Genomic DNA, 19,364 nt, shown 5'->3' on the forward strand with positions numbered 1-19,364 from the left:
ACAATGAACGCATTAGAGAATTAATGAGCATCAAACGAACAGTCACAAATGACTTATCAACAAAACAACTTATCTGGTTCGGATATATACAAATAATGGATGCACAACGAATACCAAAGGAAATAATAAAATGCAACCATACGGCAAGAGGAACCGAGTTAGACCGAAAACAACTTTGTAAAGGAATAGACAAAGAGCTGATAGAAAGAAATAGAAGAGGACCTATAGAACGACCGGACGAAGTGGCTATTGGAAGTGGCAAAACGGCGGAGATGTTTATAAATCAACAAATAGTAATAGGCTATTGATTATGTATTTTAAAAAGGAACTACAACGATAACGGGGTTTTATTATTTCATATAGTTAATGGACCTCTAAATATGAAAAAACCGCGGAGTGCTACCATTTAAAGGGGTCCGGTTTTGAGAAAGGGGTGAATTAGTCCGTAGGCACAGGGCGAATTAGGGTGAGTTCTATGCACGTTTGGTACAAACACGTCTACAGGAAAATGTTTCCAGATTAAATTTACTATCGAATATCACATTTTAAAGTCAAAAATATTTTTTTTTACAAAAATATATTCAAAAGAAAAGCAAGAAAAAAACACGAAAGGTAGCAATTTTGTTTCTTGCCCCATAACTTTTTTCCACAGGGATATAGGTATAGGCATTGCTTCACAGAAAGAAAACTTACATCCTTCCTCTTTAAAATGACGTTTGGTAGAAGTCTCTGTGATTTACAGTTTCCAAAACATAACTTTTCAAATTTGGCCACTCACAGCGATTTTGGGCCATTTTCCTTGTTACTTCGCAAACATTGTTCTGTAACTTTTTTTACGCAGCTTTAGATATATCCAATGTTACATTTAATAGGAAGAAAAGTAAATTACCTTTAAAATGGTCTATTGTAGAAGGCTGTATGACTATTTTTAAGCAAGATATGGTTTTTCAAAATTTTATACTTTTAAAGATTTTTGATATATTTTACGATTATTTTTAAATTTCTCATTTTAATTTTTTTGATTGTGTATATTTAGATATATACATTGTGTAATAAAAAAGAGAGCTTATTTTCTTTACTGTAAAATGCTGTATTGTAAAAAATTCTAGGTCTCTTTTTAAACAAGATATGCTTTTTCAAAGTTTGACATATACACATGTCATAGGTCCTACTAAGTTGGAACCACATGGAAAGCTTTTTTATTATTAACTTTATAAAAAAAAATATTCCTTATAAAATGCTCTGCATAGTCTAAAACCTAAGATGTGATAATCAGATATAAAATTTTATCAATAGTGTACGAGGTAGGTATGTTAAAAAATATTAATTTTGCTCAAGTAGCTTTATATTTCACAATATCGAAATTAGTTATAAAGAAAAGTTGTTTGGGAATAAAAATAATGTTACAATATGCAATTATATTCTTCTAATTGAAAAAAAAAATAAAATATTTTAAAATTTTTCTCAAATTACGGATACACTTGGATACCAAACGGATATCTTGTTTAAAAATAGTCCTAGATCTTTTTACAATACACCATTTTAAAGTAAAGAAAATAAGCTTTTTTTTATTCCACAATGTATATACCTAAATGTACAAGAAAAAAGTCATAATGAGAAATTTAAAAAATAATCATAAAAAATATCAAAAATCATTAAAACTATAAAATCTTGAAACAGCATAACTTGTTTAACCATAGTCGTACAACCTTATACAATAGACCAGGGGTGGCCAAACTGTGGCTCGCGAGCCACATGTGGCTCTTTGAAGGATTATTTGTGGCTCTCAATAAATGTACTTGAATTACTTTTAATTATTGTGTTTCAAAATGTCTTAAATTACTGACAACAAATATAAAAGAATAACACCAGAACTTAGATAATAAAACTCCTTATCACCGTTGCTATTCAATTTGGCCTTAGAATATGTAATAAGTAAAATATCATCTTAGTTGACAGGACGATTTGCAAATCGAGGATCAAAACTATTGTTGGCCTTTGCTGATGATCTAGGTGCAGCCGCTCATTCTACAAGAGACGGGAGAGAGGCGTTTTCACAACTTAAGGAAGAAACAAGTAGTTTGGGCATTCGAATAAATGAAAAGAAAGCGTAATAGATGCTAGTAACCAAAAGTCCAAGACCAAGAATTAGGCAGAACATAACTATGAATGACCACAACTTCGAAGTAGTAAAAGAGTTTAAATATCTAAGGGCGGTAATCACAGATGACAACCACATAGAAAAACAGGTCATATCATTATTAAGATCTTATCTGCTAAAACGACAATCTAAATTAAGACTGTACATGGCAATTATTCGCCCAATTCTTACATGTGGAAGTGAAACATGGATTATACATCAGTGGGAATTAAATGATAAGCTGCTGCGGTATTTGAAAGGAAGGTTTTTATAATGATATCTGGTCCTCAAAGAGATGAATAATTGACGGAGAGTTGAGAAGGCGTCGCAAAGCTGAGTTGGTGACTGTGTATGATACTGAAACCATTATCAACATATAAAAGCTAAGATAAGATGGGCAGATCATGTGGTGAGATCAGAGGAAGAGAGAGTGTTAAAGACAATATTTTTTGAAAGACGATAAATCAATAAGCCGTCCCAGAAAAAGATGGAAGGATGATGAAGAATCCTGAAAAAAATCCAAATGAAAAGTTACCTGAACTTGTAAAGCCTACTTGTAGAATTATTTGCATATTTAAAATAACGATGTGAACCATTTTATTTCACTTTAAAATTAGTGAAATCCAAACACTAAGAGAAAAATTTTATACATTTTTTACACCTTTTCAATAATAGTTTAATGCGGCTCGAGAGAAATTTAAAATTTTGAAAAATGGCTCGGACTATCAAGAAGTTTGGCCACCCCTGCAATAGACCATTTTAAAGGTAATTGATTCTCTTTCAACTAAATGTATCATTGCGTATACCTAGAGATGTATAGAAAAAAGTTACAGAACAATGTTTGCGAAATAATGGGGAAAATTGTTCAAAAATGCTGTGAGCGGCAAACTTTGAAAAATTTTATTTCGGAAACTGTAAATCCCAGGGATTTCTACTAAACGTCATTTTAAAGAGGAAGAATGGAAGTTATTTTTCGCTAAAGCAATGGCTATACCTATATCCCTGTGGAAAAAAGTTATGGGCAAAAAACAAAATTGCTTTATTTCGTGTTTTTTTCTTGCTTTTCTTTTGAATATATTTTTGTAAAAAAATACTTTTGACTTTAAAATATGATATTTTGATAGTAATTTTAACCTAGAACAATTCTCCTGTAGAAGTGTTTGCACCAAAAGTGAATAGAAATCACCCTAATTCACCCTGTGCCTAGGGACTAATTCACCTCATTCTCGAAAACGCACCCATTTAAATGGTAGCACTCCGCGGTTTTTTCATATTTAGGGGTCCATTGATCCGTTAACGTTGTAGTTCCTTTTAGCTCTCTTATTTTGAACATAATCAATAGCCTATAATAGCAGTATGAAAAATTCTCAATGGTTGGTTGTATGTTATAATATAAAAATAGACAAAAATTATAAAAACTTGTAATTTAGTTAGGTATATCGAAGGGTAAAAAATTATACAAACGAACTAGTTTAGTCAAAACCTTTCCAGTCCTATTAAACCACCAAAAGTGAGTCCTAAAAAGCAAATGATTCCATTTTGTCTGTTGCTAAAGGATTGAGGGCGTAGGCGCAAAATTTAGCGCCGATGTGTTTTAAATAAATTCATTCTGTTAGAATCCTGAGAAAACTAATAAGTATTTTTGAAAAATTTAAACGCAAGATTGCATTATTATCGAGTGCCCAAAGTGCCTGAAAATTTCTAGGATGTTTATTTTAATAAGTTACAGGGGTGAAAAAAAATAGTGTGTATTTTAATATGTAATTTCAAATATCGCATTCAAAAGAAACCTTTGGTTATTCTAAGGAACTTTCGGCTCTCTGTAATAATGTACTCTTTCATTCTTTGTTTGAATTTTTTAAAAATACATACTTATTAGTTTTCTCAGGATTCGAAAAAAAAATGAATGCATGTATAACAGATTGGCACGAAATTTTGCGCCTACGCCCTTATTAACAAACATGTGGTGATTACTTACTTAGGAGAGCCCCTTAAATCATCGTTATTATGTCGTTTCAGTTTTAACTTAAATCCTTCAGTCAACATTAAAGATGTAATTTAAAGGTTTTGTATCATATCTGCAAATGATCAAGATTTTATTGACGATGGTCGGATAAGACCGAAAACGTACTGATGAAAATATCCTTTTGTATATTTCCATTATTTCAGTAATTTTATAAATATACCAGTTACAACAGAAGTGTTTACTTCATTTAAAGTTTTTTTTAAACTATGGTATACAGCCAATCACTGGGAACTTTCCCTTTTTAAGATATTTATTTATTCTGAAGATGTCAAATCTTTTAGACGCAAGGTATTGTCGACCCATTTTTGTGTTATTCTTGCACCCAAATATACCGTCACAGTACTTGAATTGTTTTGTCTGATAGTTTTGATAGAATGCTAGAATACTCGCAGATAATTTAATACATGTGTGGCTACCAAAGCACAAAAAAGCTTATAGAAAATATCACTGATAGTTCTATTTGGTATATCTGGTGGTCTCATTAGTAACCTCCTATACCGATTGAGGCACTGCGATCTCACAAAAATCCCGAAAAAGTCTTCAACTTTTTTAAGCATACATGTCAAATTTTACCGTGATGATGCCATTATGTAGTATATTTTTGACAGCTGCATAAAGTTAAAGTGTTTGGAAAAATGATGCATATGGGCAAAAACGATTTTCGGTGTCTCATTAAACATTATTATTTGAAAAATAAAACAGCCATGGAAACAAAGGAAAAGCTGGACAAATGTTATGGGACTAACGCTCCTTCAGACTACACTGTCAAATGTTGGTTTCGAAAATTTGAAGAAAATATGAAGGAACTCCAGTGCCGACAATGGATCAAATATTTGCAGTCAAACAGATCTTGAGCAAATCATGGGAACACGATATTGATGTTCTCAACGTGTTTGTAGACTTCAAACAGGCATACGACTCAGTCAAAAGGAACAAACTATACTATACATATATTGGCTGAATTGGCAATACCACACAAGCTAATAAGACTCATTAAAGCCACAATGGATGAAACTCAGGCATGTGTACGAATACAAAACCACCGGACAGACTTTTTCAAAATTGCGCAGGGACTAAAGCAGGGAGATGGGCTGGCCCCAACATTGTTTAACCTGGCACTGGAATATGCGGTTAGGCAAATACAAACTAGACGAGGAAACCTACTGACCAACCGAACGGTTCACTTGGCCGCTTATGCCAATGATATTAATATTATGAGTAGAACATCAACAGGAGCACAGGAAACATACGCAGAGTTAAAAGCACAAACAAAAGTGCTAGGTCTGGAAATTAACACAGAAAAAACAAAAATAATGACTCAGACGAGAAGAAAAAATCTAGTCCCACAAAACATTATACATGAAGATGTCATTGAAACGGTTGGAAAGTTTACATACTTGGGAGTAGAAATATATGCCGACGGATCAGAAGACAGATAAATACGGAAGATAATAATGCAGGCAAACAGATCTTATTTTGCCCTCTCCCATGTATTTCGGCCTAAAAGTGTCCACCGAAATACAAATATGAGAATCTATAAAACTTTAATTCGACCAATAACATGCTATGGCAGTGAAGCCTGGGTCCTAAAAGAAATATCCAAAAACAAACTCGACACATTCGAAAGGAAAGTACTGAGGAGAATACTAGGATCTGTGAGGGAAAACGGAATCTTCAGAAGTCCATACAACAACGAACTTTATCAACTTTATAAGGAATCACCCCTGCCAGACTTCATTAGAATACAAAAATTGCAATGGGCCGGACATGTGATAATAATGGGAGAGGATAGGCTACCAAAAATAGCACTGAATGCTAGAAGGCAGGGAAAGAGACCGGTTGGAAAGCCAAGAAAACGCTGGGAAGACACAGTAAACAGCGACGCACAAGTCCTTTTAGGAGTCCGTGTATGGAGAAGAGCAGCCACAGACAAGCAAGGGTGGAGGCAAAAAATAAAGGAGGCCAAGGGTCAATTTGGGCTGTAGTGCCGTAGAAGAAGAAGAAGTAGATGAAGAAACTCCACGAAATGGTTTTAGGTGATCATAAAGTAAAGGTGCATGAATTGAACGTAGTATTGCTGCGTTTGCTGACCATTGACCAAAATCATGATCGTGTGATCACTTCTCAGCAGGGTATAGAGCTTATGAAGCGCAATTCGTCTGACTTTTGGCGTCGATTTGTAACCGCTGATGAAATCTGGATCCACGACTGCCCACCCGGGAACCGGGAACAGAATGAACGCACGGCAGTCAGTGGCCTTAAGCCGGCAAAAGTGTTCCGAACAGGCCACGAGTCGATCAATGGGTCGAAAAGGTTACAAGGTTTGTTCGTAGAACGATCACCAACCGTTGCCAACCATCAGACGCATGCGCGTTCGTAGTCTACGAACGCTAACTGTTAGCTGCGCATGCGTCTGATGGTTGGCAACGGTTGCTGATTATTTGGATCGTACTAGAAACATCGTTTGTTCTACGAACAAACCTCACTCTGTCACTGTATTTTTCGATTGCAAAGACATAATTTTAATCGACCTTCACAAAAAAGGTAAAACTATCAATAGCCCATATTCAGAGGTGTAACCAGGATGATCCAAAGGGGGGGGTTACAACCCCCAAACACCCCCCTGGTTACGCCTATGCCCATATTATTTTCATTATTGGACCAACTGAAGTTGTAACTTAGTGAAAAACGATCCCATATGTAGCAGAAAAAATTGTTGTTTCTCCCGGACAATGCACCGAGTAACTAGAGCGTTATGACAATAGCAAAAATTCATTAGTTCGGATTCGAATATTTATTTCTCATGCGGCTTATTCTCGTGATTATGTCCCTCCGTTTATTATGTATTTCTAAATGAACAGATGGCTGGTAAATAAAAAATTCAGCTCGAACGAAGATATAATTGACGAAACAAACACCTATTTTGCAGAGCTTCCAGAATCGTATCATTCGAACGGCATAAAGAAGTTAAAAAACGCTGGAATCATTGTATTGAGCTAAAGAAGAGTATATCGAATAAAATAAAAAAAATTTCTGGAAAAACATGTTTTTTATTTCAAAGGAGGTTACTTATCAGACTATCTAGTATGATCGATATATTAACAAGCACATAACTGTCTGCTTTAGGACTGTTAGTCTATTTGTGATGGCTAATATAGTATGATACAGTTGATCCAAATAATGGCATAACCCAGACATCCAAAGTGAAAGTTATCCTCCAACACCAAATTGTTCTAATATATGGTCCACATAATGTTCAGGAAAAAGTCACACCATTTTGAGCGTCGGGTTTGGGGGGAGAGGGGGGAGAAATCGGTAAATTCGTAGTATTTTACGTTTTTCGTCAATATTTCTAAAACTATGCGGTTTAGCATGAACAACCTTCTATACAAAAATGTTCTACATTAAATTTGAAATAAAAAAGGGCCTATGCATAATCCTTCTAAAATGAACTGTTCCAAAGTTACGGAGGTAGTATAATTGGTCCAAAAAAAGGTTAACCCGGACATCCAAAGTAAAAGTTTTCCTCCAACACCAAATTGTTCTATATGGTCGATATATTGTTCAGTAAAAAGTTACATCATTTTGAGCGTCCGTCTTGGAGGGAGATGGGGGAGAATTCGGTAAATTAGTAGTTTTTTACATTTTTCTTCAATATTTCTAAAACTATGCTTTAGCGTAAACAATGTTCTATACAAAAATGGTCTACATAAAATTTAAAACAAAAAAGGTCCCATACATAATTGTTATAAAATCAAAGGTTCCAGAGTTACGGAGGGTGAAAAGTGGAGGTTTTCGATACTTTTTATATTATTTGGGCAATTGATGATGATTTTGGGTGGTGAGGTTGACGTTTCTTCAAGGGCTTATCACTAACATACTATCGGCCACTGAAACAGCAAATATTATTTACAATACACAATCCTGTTAAAGGAAAATTTCTTTCATGAGTAATAATATTATAAATTGCCCAAAATATATAAAAAGTATCGAAAATATCCTCTTTTCACCCTCCGTAACTCTGGAACCTTTTATTTTATAATACTTAAGTATGTATAGTACCTTTTTTGTTTTAAATTTTATGTAGAACATTTTTGTATAGAACATTGTTTACGCTAAAGCATAGTTTTACAAATATTGACGAAAAACCTAAAAAAACTATGTCAAAATGGTGTAACTTTTTACTGAACAATATGTGGACCATATAGAACAATTTGGTGTTGGAGGAAAACTTTTACTTTGGATGTCTGGGTTAGGTAGGCCTTTTTTTGGACCAATTATGCTCTACTACCTCTGTAACTTTGGAACCGTTCATTTTAGAAGGATTAATTATGCATAGGACCTTTTTTATTTCAAATTTAATGTAGAACATTTTTGTATAGAAGGTTGTTCATGCTAAACCGCATAGTTTTAGAAATATTGACGAAAAACCTAAAAAACTACGATTTTACCGATTTCTCCCCCCTCTCCCCCCAAAACCCGACGCTCAAAATGGTGTGACTTTTTTCTGAACATTATGTGAACCATATAGAACAATTTGGTGTTGGAGGATAACTTTCACTTTGGATGTCTGGGCTTGGGTCTAGTTATACCATACTATAAAGTGACTAACAAATGTGAAAAGCACGTAAAAGACACATAATCGGTGTGTTCGTATATTTGTAAGGGCAGTGTACTAGCACGTTCTTTCACGTCCCAGAACGTATCTAGTTCGTAATGTCAAGAAAGGGGTATTTTAACCAATAACAAGTATTATATTATTATGTATATAAATATACAGGGTGGGCCAAAGAAAAGAGTCCACCTAGATATTTGGCAGTAGTTATTAGATTTTAAGGAAATGCCGAAACAGGTCGATTTTTATTTTTAAATTACAATTTTTTGATATATTATATATTTCATACTACTGACGTAATCCAAGTGTGCGTGATGACGTAATAGATTTTTTTAAATGGGAATAGGGGTCGTATGGTAGCTCATTTGAAAGGGTGTTCAATTCTCTATTCAGTAATATACACAATAATATCGTTATTTATACAGGATGGCCAAAAAAATAATTTTTGAATTTAAATTAATTGACGCAAAAAGAAAAACGTATGTAATTTATTTAACTCAAAATACATTATATTGCTGTCAAAAAATAGAAAACAAAATGTTTATTTGGCAAATCAACATTGCTTTTCGCTTAAATTAAATGTTCAAACTGTCAAGAGATAGGTGGGAGGCTGTTTGTGATTTAATTTAAGCGGAAAGAAATGTTTATTTGTGAAATAAACATGTTTTTTATTTTATGACAGTAGTACAACAATTACCTACATATATTCTTTTTTTTTGCGACAATTAATTTAATTAAAAAATAGTTTTTGGTCACCCTGTATAAGTAAGGATAATAATGTTTATATTACTGAATAGAGAATTGAACACCCTTTCAAATGAGCTACCTTCTTCTTCTTAAGGTGCCGAGACCGCTTGTCGATCGTTGGCTCTCATGTTGCCCAGCATATTAACAATCACTGTCTTATTTACAGCCGCACGAAATAGTTCAGTGCTAGTTTTCCCAAACCATTGGCGTCGGTTTTTAAGCCAAGAAGTTGTACGGCGGCCCACACTTCTTTTTCCCATTATTTTACCTTGCATGACAAGGTGAAGTATGTCATATTTTTCTGGGTGACGCATTATATGACCAAAGTATTCCAATTTGCGCCTTTTAACCGTGTTCACTACTTCGCAACTTTTATTCAAACGTTGCAAAACCCTTTCGTTTGTGACTCTTTCTACCCAACTGATCTTCAGAATACGGCGGTAGACCCACATTTCAAATGCTTCTAGGTTTTTTAAAAGCGATTCTGTCAGTGTCCATGCTTCAACCCCGTAAAGTAGTACTGGGAGTATATAACATCGGACCATTCTTATGCGACGACGCATTCTAAATGAGCTACCAGACGACCCCTATTTCCATTTAAAAAATCATCGATTACGTCATCACGCTCTGATGGGTGACGTCACTAGTATGAAATATATATGCCAAAAAATTGCAATATAAAAATAAAAATCGACCTGTTTCGGCATTTCTTCAAAATCTAATAATTACTGCCAAATATCGAGGTAGATTCTTTTCTTTGGCCCACTCTGTATATAATTTAATAGTTGTATCATAGATTTTTAGCACCATTAAGTTCTTGCTTTAGTTTAGATATATGTGTTGCTTTTCGCTTGCATTATGCTTAAAGTATTTTTAAAATGAAACTGAACATTGACGACAGAACAGAATATAGTTTTATCTCAAAGCTCAAACGAGCGTGGGTATAACTAATGATATTTGGTCAAGACATCTTTCAAATCTTTTCTGCTAAGAAGAAACCAACTTCTGAATGGATGAATATCCCAAAATGTAAGAAATATAATAATTAAGTATATTTAGAATTGTAATTAAGCGTATTTAGAATTGTTGCGTCTTCATTTTAAAAATACTTTTAACTTACATCTCCTGATAGTTTGCTCTATGAATATTTTAGGGCACCTACTATCTAGTAGATTAAGTATACCCGTAAATACAGAGAGCACGTAAAGGTTGGAATAAATTCATTTTCTCGAGAATGGACAATTTTGGAAAAAAATCCCGAAACAGGTCGATTTTTATTTTTAAATTACGACTTTTTGGCATATATATCATACTAGTGACGTCACCCATTTCGGCGTGATGACGTAATCAATGATTTTTTTTAAATAAGAATAGGGGTCGTGTTATAGCTCATTTAAAAGGCAATTCTATTCTCTATTCCGTAATATAAACATTAACATAATTATTTATACAGGATGTCAAAAAAATTTTTTTGAATTACATTTATTTGCATAAAATGAAGAATCTGTGTAATTTATTTAATTCAAAATACATTTTACTGCTATCATAAAACAGGAAAAAATGTTTATTTGAGAAATAAATATTGTTTTTTGTAAATTCAATATTAAAGCAGCCACCCACCTGCCTCTTGATAATTTGAGCATTTAATTTAAGCGAAAAGCAATGATTTTTTTAAATAAACATTTTTTTCTATTTTCTTAGAACAGTAAAATGTATTTTGAATTAAATAAATTACACATATTCTTCTTTTTATATATATATGCCAAAAAGTCGTAATTTAAAAATAAAAATTGACCTGTTTCGGGATTTTTCTCCAAAATCGTCCATTTTCGAGAAAATAAATTTATTCCAACCTTTACGTGCACACTGTATATCAAAATGTTGAATATATCACTAAAAAAGTTTCTTTTCTTTTCTGCTTTTAGGCTGCTAACCCCTACCTCACAGGAATGCCCCAAGTAGGAAGCACGTACAGTCCTTACTTCGCTCCAGGTCCCATCATGCCTACGATAATGGGTCCAGACCCAACGGGTGTTGGTTCTCCTTTGGGGGTAGTACCCCAAACAGTGGTAGCACAACAGAAGATGCCTCGTTCTGACAGATTAGAGGTATGGAATCCCATTTTGGTCAATTTTCCTATGACATATTTCATTCAATTATTATAAAAGAGTTTTATTATTGATAATTCACAGGATTTTGTCGTCCTGAGAAAGGAGGAGTTGAAATTTTGTTTCACTTAGAAGTTAGAAATTGTAATGATCTATATTTTGAGCTGTTGTTTAGTATGTACGGTATATGTTTCAAAATTTCAACTATCCTCTTTAATATGCAGAGGTAAAATCTTTATAAACTACATCAAAAAAATAATGGGAACTGTATCGGAAAATGCCTTATTTTTTTTAAATTTTATTTTAAGTTGCTTTTTATTTTCTTTATTTTTTATTTTACTTTAGTTATATCGTACTTATCATTACTAGAAAACTATTGTTAACTCTACTTTACTCTTTAACTATTTCATCACTAACTATTAGGTGTAGGTTACTAATATTAGTATTTTAGTTCATGTTAAATTTGACACGAAATATATTTGTTTCATTAGCATTCAATCATTCTTTTTTTTTCTTTGGTTATTTTTTCTTTTATTTCCTTTTTATTTTATTTTCGCAGGTTGTTGGATTAAATTTTGCTTGGAACTTATAGTTCTAAGGTAAATAACACAAAACACTAACACTTTTACACATGTCCGAGCTCACCTAGCAATTTATAGATGTAGTTCAAATTTATTTGTCCCGTGTGTATATACGTTTTGTTGTTCCCAGATACCTTTGTTTTACGTATTAGAGGAGGAACGAGACAATATTTTTGAAAGTCGTAGTCGTAGCATTTTCAAAATATGTATAACAGTTTTATGGTTTATTCAAGAGAGATCCTGTTGAAGTGTCTGTTTTTAAACAGTGTTCATAGTCTAACTTAGCATACGTGACTTTTTTCCTTCCAACAAACCTTTACTAGTTCATTTTTCAGCCTTTCGTAGGAATCATAATTAGAAATTTCTATGTATGTTTGTTCATCGAAAATGAAATCGTTAAAGGGCATAGCACACATCTTATGGAAAATATAATGTCACTCAAATGAAATAAAATTTACATGAATAGATTGGTCTCGAAATTGCGATAATTTTATATCATTGCGCCAACTCTGAATTATTATTATTATTAACGGCTTAAATTGCAACTAAAGTTTAGCGAAATCACATTTTTGAAGTCCATAAAACTGTCATTCATAAATAATATTAGTCTAGTGGCTATTCACAAGGGTTTATCCCCGTGGGCTAAGTGGATTATAGGAACGATGTACTTTTGTACGCCTGTTCAAATTATACCTACTTTATTATTTATAAGCCTAGAATCTTTTTTCTCTCTTTGACTCATTTAAATTCTTATTAGATTTTAGATTTATTTATATCAATTTACTCCATTAATAATAATTCAGATTTGGCACAATGATATGAAATTAATGAAATTTCGAGACCAGTCTATTCATGTAAATTTTATTTTATTTTAGTGACATTATAATATTTTCCATAAGATGTGTGCGGTACCTTTTACCGTAAATATATCGAGAAAACCTTTTTAAGGGGGTAGGTGCAAATTGTTGGCATTTTTTTTTCGAAACCTAAGAAAACTAATAAATATTTTAAAAACATCAGAATGAAAGATTGCATTATTACCGAAGGCCAAGAGTTCCTTAGAATAGATAAAAAGTTTATTTTGAATGAAATATTTGAAATTAAAAATCAGACTAAATTTTCTTGTTTTGTTTTCCTGTAACTTATTAAAATAAACATTTTAGAAGTTTTCGGGGACTTTCGGCCCTCGGTAATAATGTAATCTTTCATTCGGCGTTTAAATTTTTCAAAAATACTTAAATATTATTTTCTCAGGATTAGAAAAAAAATGTATGCATTTAAATAGCATTGGACCAACATTTTGCGCATATCCCCTTAATATTCATTTCGAAGTCAAATGTCAAAATAGGCATTTATATTGATTTTCCTGACTAATTCTACATTATAATTATACAATAACGCAAAAAATGGAAAACATGATACGTTGTGAAATAAAACGAGATGATACTAATAGAGGTGTAAAATTATAGGGATATACATAGGAATCTTATAAATTTACATTACATTACATTATTTCTTAACTTTAGACGTCTGTGACAGGAGAATTTTAGTTGCCATACTCCTCCGATACGTCTAAAGGTGGGAAAATATGTAATGTAATGTAAATTTATAGGTTCCTATCGATACTTTTACACCTCTACTATTTTCATCTCTTTTTATTACACGATGTATTATGTTTTCCATCTTGGGTGTTATTTTGCCGTTTATTATATCGCTCATCACTGTAGAGAAAATACGATAGACAGTGATGAATGCGCCAAGAACCGGCCAAATAATGCAAAAGATGGAAAACATAATACATTGTGAAATAAAAATAAATGAAATAGTAGAGGTGCGAAATTATCAATAGAAACCTATAAATTTACATTGTATTGATAGTTTCCCACCTTTAGACGTATCGATTTAGATTTTGAAAATACATTCGTCAGAAAAAAGATTGTTTTATAAAGTCTCAACAGGATTATTTCGTAACGATAATTAGAACAATGATACATAAATATATTGTTTTTGGAAGGAAAAAAGAGATTTTATATAATATGTATAATTGAAAATGCTACCAACTCTTATTCTCCTTTAATAAGTTTAGCTGTATATACAGTTAAAACAGTATTAGTTTAATTTTTTTATTATTACCTTTTTCGAGCACTTGTAACTTTCTATCGATTGACTTTGACTGCACGGTGTGCTCTTTTACCTACCCTAATTAAATACTGTGTAGAATTAGTCCCCTTTTTGTCTTTTTACAGTCGCAAGTAATCTTGTGTCTCCGCTTTGTTCGATAGAAGGTTATTATTGATTTGTTGGATGATCATTTAGTTTTTTTTTATTTTATTTTACGGCGCTTCCCTAACTTGCTGTTGTGCACCCCTTGGCCATTGATCATTTTGCTGTTTGTACCACCCCTTATACCTGTCACTATCCCTAAAACTTTGCCTTTTCTTGTATGTGACTATTTCTCCGACCAACAGTGCTACAAGAAAAAAAAATAAAACAAGAAATATGTGTTTTATTTTAAAAACAATTAAAATCGTTTATAATTTTTATAATATTCCAATATATTCATTGATTATATTATTTAGAAATTTGAGTATTATTAGTAAGACTTTTTTTAAAGATACAATTTAATGATAAAGTCAATCTCTTTAAAACATGAGACTTCCATTCCCAATCATATTCAACCAGTTATTTTCAAAGACACACACTATTTATAACTTACCAATAACCTGCTTATGCTTTTATCATAAAAGGATTCGTGTAGATCACCTGAGTTTTTCTGATGACACAGTTTTCATCATAGGTGATCTAGACAAAATCAACACCATATTAGAAGATCTGGAAAGAGACTGCAGAGAAATCGGTTTAAAAATAAATATCCCCAATTCAAAATGTGTACATGACCAACCTCGTGCCTAGTAACACTTTAAAAATTCAGAAATACGAAGAAGAACTTGTTGATAAATACTCTGGACACGAAATTCGAATAGGCAAGGATAACCAAGGAGGTGAGGTATCAAGAAGAGTAGCACGTGGATGGGCAGCATAAGAAGCTCTCGAAAATGTATTTAACCTTTTTTTGTTACACGGATGACCAACGGGAGTAAAAAATGACCCCAGGTCAAAAATGACCTGGAATAAATGTTTTTCAGCATTTAAATCTTCATCTAACAATACATCCTCGTTTTCTGATACTATACTATAATAATATACGCCAGGAAATAATAACAATAACTAATTGTAGCAGACAGGAATGTCATGATTCGTACATAACAGGCACCACAGTCTAAAAATAGATTTTGATAAGGCGCAGTGTAAAACTACTTGGAATTCCACATAATAGACGGTATTTTACTAAACATGAACTTCAGAATATATTTTTTATTCGTAAAATATACGGAACTTTTTTTATTTCAAAATATGAGGATATCTAAAATGATATTAAAGTCAAATAAAAAAATAATGAGTTAAAAATTAAAAATACTTTTGAATTTATTAAAAAAAACATACGCTGGGGTCCAAATTTACCCCCTTGGTCATCCGAAGGTTTAAAGATGATAACATACCGACTAATCTGAACCGGAAACTCTTCGGTCAACGTGTTATGCCAGTAATGACATACGGTTCGACAACTGTGTCCCTAACAGAAAACAATGCTATAAAACTAAAAAGAATCATGAAGCCTTCAATGATAGTAGTGTCAATAAAAGACAAGATCATAAACAAAGACCTATGAAACAGACCCAGAGTTACAGAAGTTGTGGGAAAGGGAGCTTGCAAATTGAAATGGATATGAGCTGGCAACGTGACAACTATAAAGGATGTGGAAGGTGGACACGCAAATTAACTGAATGGAGTCCAAGAACATATCATCGCTGATTTGCAAAAAGGGGCCAAGTAACATTTTTATATTTTTACTAAGTGAAACATAGCTCCTTTTTCCACAACCAATTTAAAAAAAAATGTTACCTGGCTTCAAAAAATTTAAGACTATCTCACTTGACCCTTTTTACAGAATAGGTAGAACCTTCGTACCTAGCATTTTTGCACCTTTTTGCAAATCAGCGACGATATAAACAGAACATAGTAAGACTGCCTACACTCTACACACGATGGTAAGTTGATTTTCAAAAGATGACGAGAATTTGGATCCATACTGCACAATTCTGTTCACTTTGGATACAAACAGAGGATGCCTATGTTCTCTAGTAGACTTAAAGGGACTTAGGAAGGTCATGACACGTACACCATAAACGCGAAAAGGAACATAATATAAAAAGTATGTCACAAAAAAGAAAAAAAGCAAATTAGTCAGATCGTTAGAAAGGACAAAGTACCCCGCACAAACCATATGGAAATTAGGTCCCAGTGGATTTAGTTCAAACTTTGGGAAAATACTCCATCCTGATAAAAAAGCATCCTGATAAAAAGTTCTCATCAGCGCAACTCGATCGTATGAAGGATTTTCAAGATATAGAGGCACAAACTCGGAAAATTATAAGATTTACTGGGTATTCCAATTCCCTGAGTTACTGGTTATCTGGCAACATATATAAGTTTGGATCAAGGAAAAGTACTAGTAGTCTAGGATTTTTTTCTGGCTATCCAATGGGGACCTTTACTTTGGCCTTGACCTTCAACGGACGTCATCTTCTAGAGTTTCGATGGTTTTCGACATTTAATTGATGCAAATGAATTCCTGGAGGGGTTTTTGAGGTCGCTCAACAGGAATATGCCACCAGAACCGACTCCCGGAGCACCTGGTTTCCAAGGTCAATGAAAAGCGCTCCTGGAGTTTCGAGGGTCTTTGGTATTACATTAATGCAAACGGATTAGTTATAGGATTTGGGGTTTCTGAACACGAATGCGTAATCAGCATAGACACAGGAGAACCTGGTGCCTAAGACAGGTTAGTTTCGGAGAAATCAAATGGAGGAAACAAATGGATTACTCTTAGGTTTTTACCTCCAGAAGATAACCTGTCTTAGGCACCAGGTGCTCCTGTGTTTGTGCTGATTACGCTTTCGTGTTCAGCAACCTCAAAAACCTATAACTAATCCGTTTGCATTAATGTAGTACCAAAGACCCGCGAAACTCCAGGAGCGCCTTTCATTGACCTTGGAAACCAGGTGCTCCAAGAGTCGGTTTTAGTGACATATTCGTATTTAGCGACCTCAAAAAACCCTCCAGTAATTCATTTGCATCAATTAAATGCCGAAAACCCTCGAAACTCTAGAAGATGACGTCCGTTGAAGGTCTAGGTCAAACTAAAGGTCGCCATTGGATAGCCAAGAAAAAATACTATACTACTAGTACTTTTCCTTGATCCAAACTTCTACATGTTGCCCGATAACCAGTAACTCAGGGAATTGGAATACCCAGTAAATCTTATAATTTTCCGAGTTTGTGCCTCTATATCTTGAAAATCCTTCATTTGAGTTGTGCCCATGAGAACTTTTTATCAGGATGCTTCAAAGAGTATTTTCCCAAAGTATGAACGAAATCCACTAGGACCTAATTTCCATGAGATTTGTGCGGGGTACTTTTTTGACTATTTCATAGAGAAGGCAGTAAATATATAACGGGAATAAAGTTATAACATATTTTTTTTGTTAATTCGTGGTTCTAATAAAATCTGACGAAACTGTTCTGATTTTTTTACTACTATTTTACGCTCTACTGCTCTCCAAATCAATATTGTTTTCCTTTTGTTCTTTCCTCTGTCTAAAGTCTAAATAAATCGTAAATTTATCAATACCAAATCTAAATAGATTATGAGGACATAATTTAACCTTTACTTTAACAGACATTTTACGCTTAATGCATATTTTATTTTGATAGCATTGCGTTGGTTTAATAGTCACTGCCATTATCGACTGTCCTGCCACATTCAATATTTCAACCAATTGAATTAGTCTAGAAGATGTATGAAAGCACTGCGTAGATACACTGTAAACAGATTAAAAATGTAGCACTTGGAGTTTTGTTTATTTCACGTTAATTTAGGAACACCATTAATCATATTAGAGTAATCTGCAAATGTACATAGGGAGGGAATTTTTGTGCACATTCACCCAACAGGGACAAACAAATCCGTGGATGTACTATAGCAATTAGATTTTTGGGTAACTTGAAAGTTGGCGACACAATGATAAAGTGATTTGGTGTTTCCATACGAACAAAGCAATTTAGAAACTTATTTGAGGAAAAGTACTTGTGGCTGCATATTTTTCAATTAAAAAGTGTAATATGTAAATAAACCTATTTGGAATACATAGTAGCAATTAAAGTATATAATTCACATAACCTTTGTACAATCAGGGCATGTACATATGCAAAATTATTAAAATAATTTCAGAATTTTAGGAATTTATTATAGGTGTGGTTAAAATGAATTAGGTGGGGTAATTAAGTCATACAGAACAAGTAAAAACTTCGTTTGTACAATGGTATAAAAAGTTTATTGAAAAACTATTAAAAAGTCATCCAAACTGGCGCTGGGTTTTGAACCCCGGCCTACCTGCGTGGAAGTCAGACATGCTACCGCCTGAGCTATCCAAGCCCATATATAAAGAATAATTAATAGAAAAAGACTGTTTGACTTGTACACACTTCTATATAAATCAAAACGGGAAGTGGTGTATGTTTTCAAAAAACTGAAAGTGTGTAAAGAAATTTATTATAATTCAGCTAAGTACTTTCAGCATTTTAAATGTCGTCCTCAGAGCTATCGTCCCTTAGTTGTAAATAACTCAAATGAAGAGAAATAATTGAACAAACACAATACAAATTTAAAATTGGCCCAGGGATCAAACCACTGGTCAGGGTAAAAACCCTTAAAATATATATAATAATCACATTTAATGTTTTCTAAATAATGGCTACCATTTTACAATAGCTTTAAAAGCTGTTAATTGCTCTGTTATTCTGGACAATGGTTTTATTCGTCCAATATATTTAAGAAATAGATTCGTCAAGAAAAGTCTATGGGTCTAACGAAAGTCCTCAATAAGCGGATTAGATGATTTCTCCAAATTTTTTCCTGAGATACTACAACAAAAACCACCTATAATACTGCTTATGACACAATATATGGAAAAGGTATTAAATTAACTTGTTTCAATGGTTATAGACTGGGAGGTAGTGTCAAATT

The 19,364-nt window shown here is 33.1% G+C and overlaps 1 protein-coding gene across 1 annotated transcript in view; it reads left to right on the top strand.

The window, feature by feature from the left end:
• LOC114325417 (muscleblind-like protein 1) overlaps positions 1 to 19,364 on the top strand; it is a 129,537-nt gene that overhangs the window by 13,578 nt on the left and 96,595 nt on the right. The window contains exon 4 of the mRNA XM_050649222.1: positions 11,454 to 11,636. Within this exon, the coding sequence (XP_050505179.1) occupies positions 11,454 to 11,636 (183 nt within the window). The remainder of the gene's footprint in view (positions 1 to 11,453; positions 11,637 to 19,364) is intronic.

Source organism: Diabrotica virgifera, chromosome 4, assembly GCF_917563875.1.
Source record: "Diabrotica virgifera virgifera chromosome 4, PGI_DIABVI_V3a".
Taxonomy (NCBI): Eukaryota; Metazoa; Arthropoda; class Insecta; order Coleoptera; family Chrysomelidae; genus Diabrotica; species Diabrotica virgifera.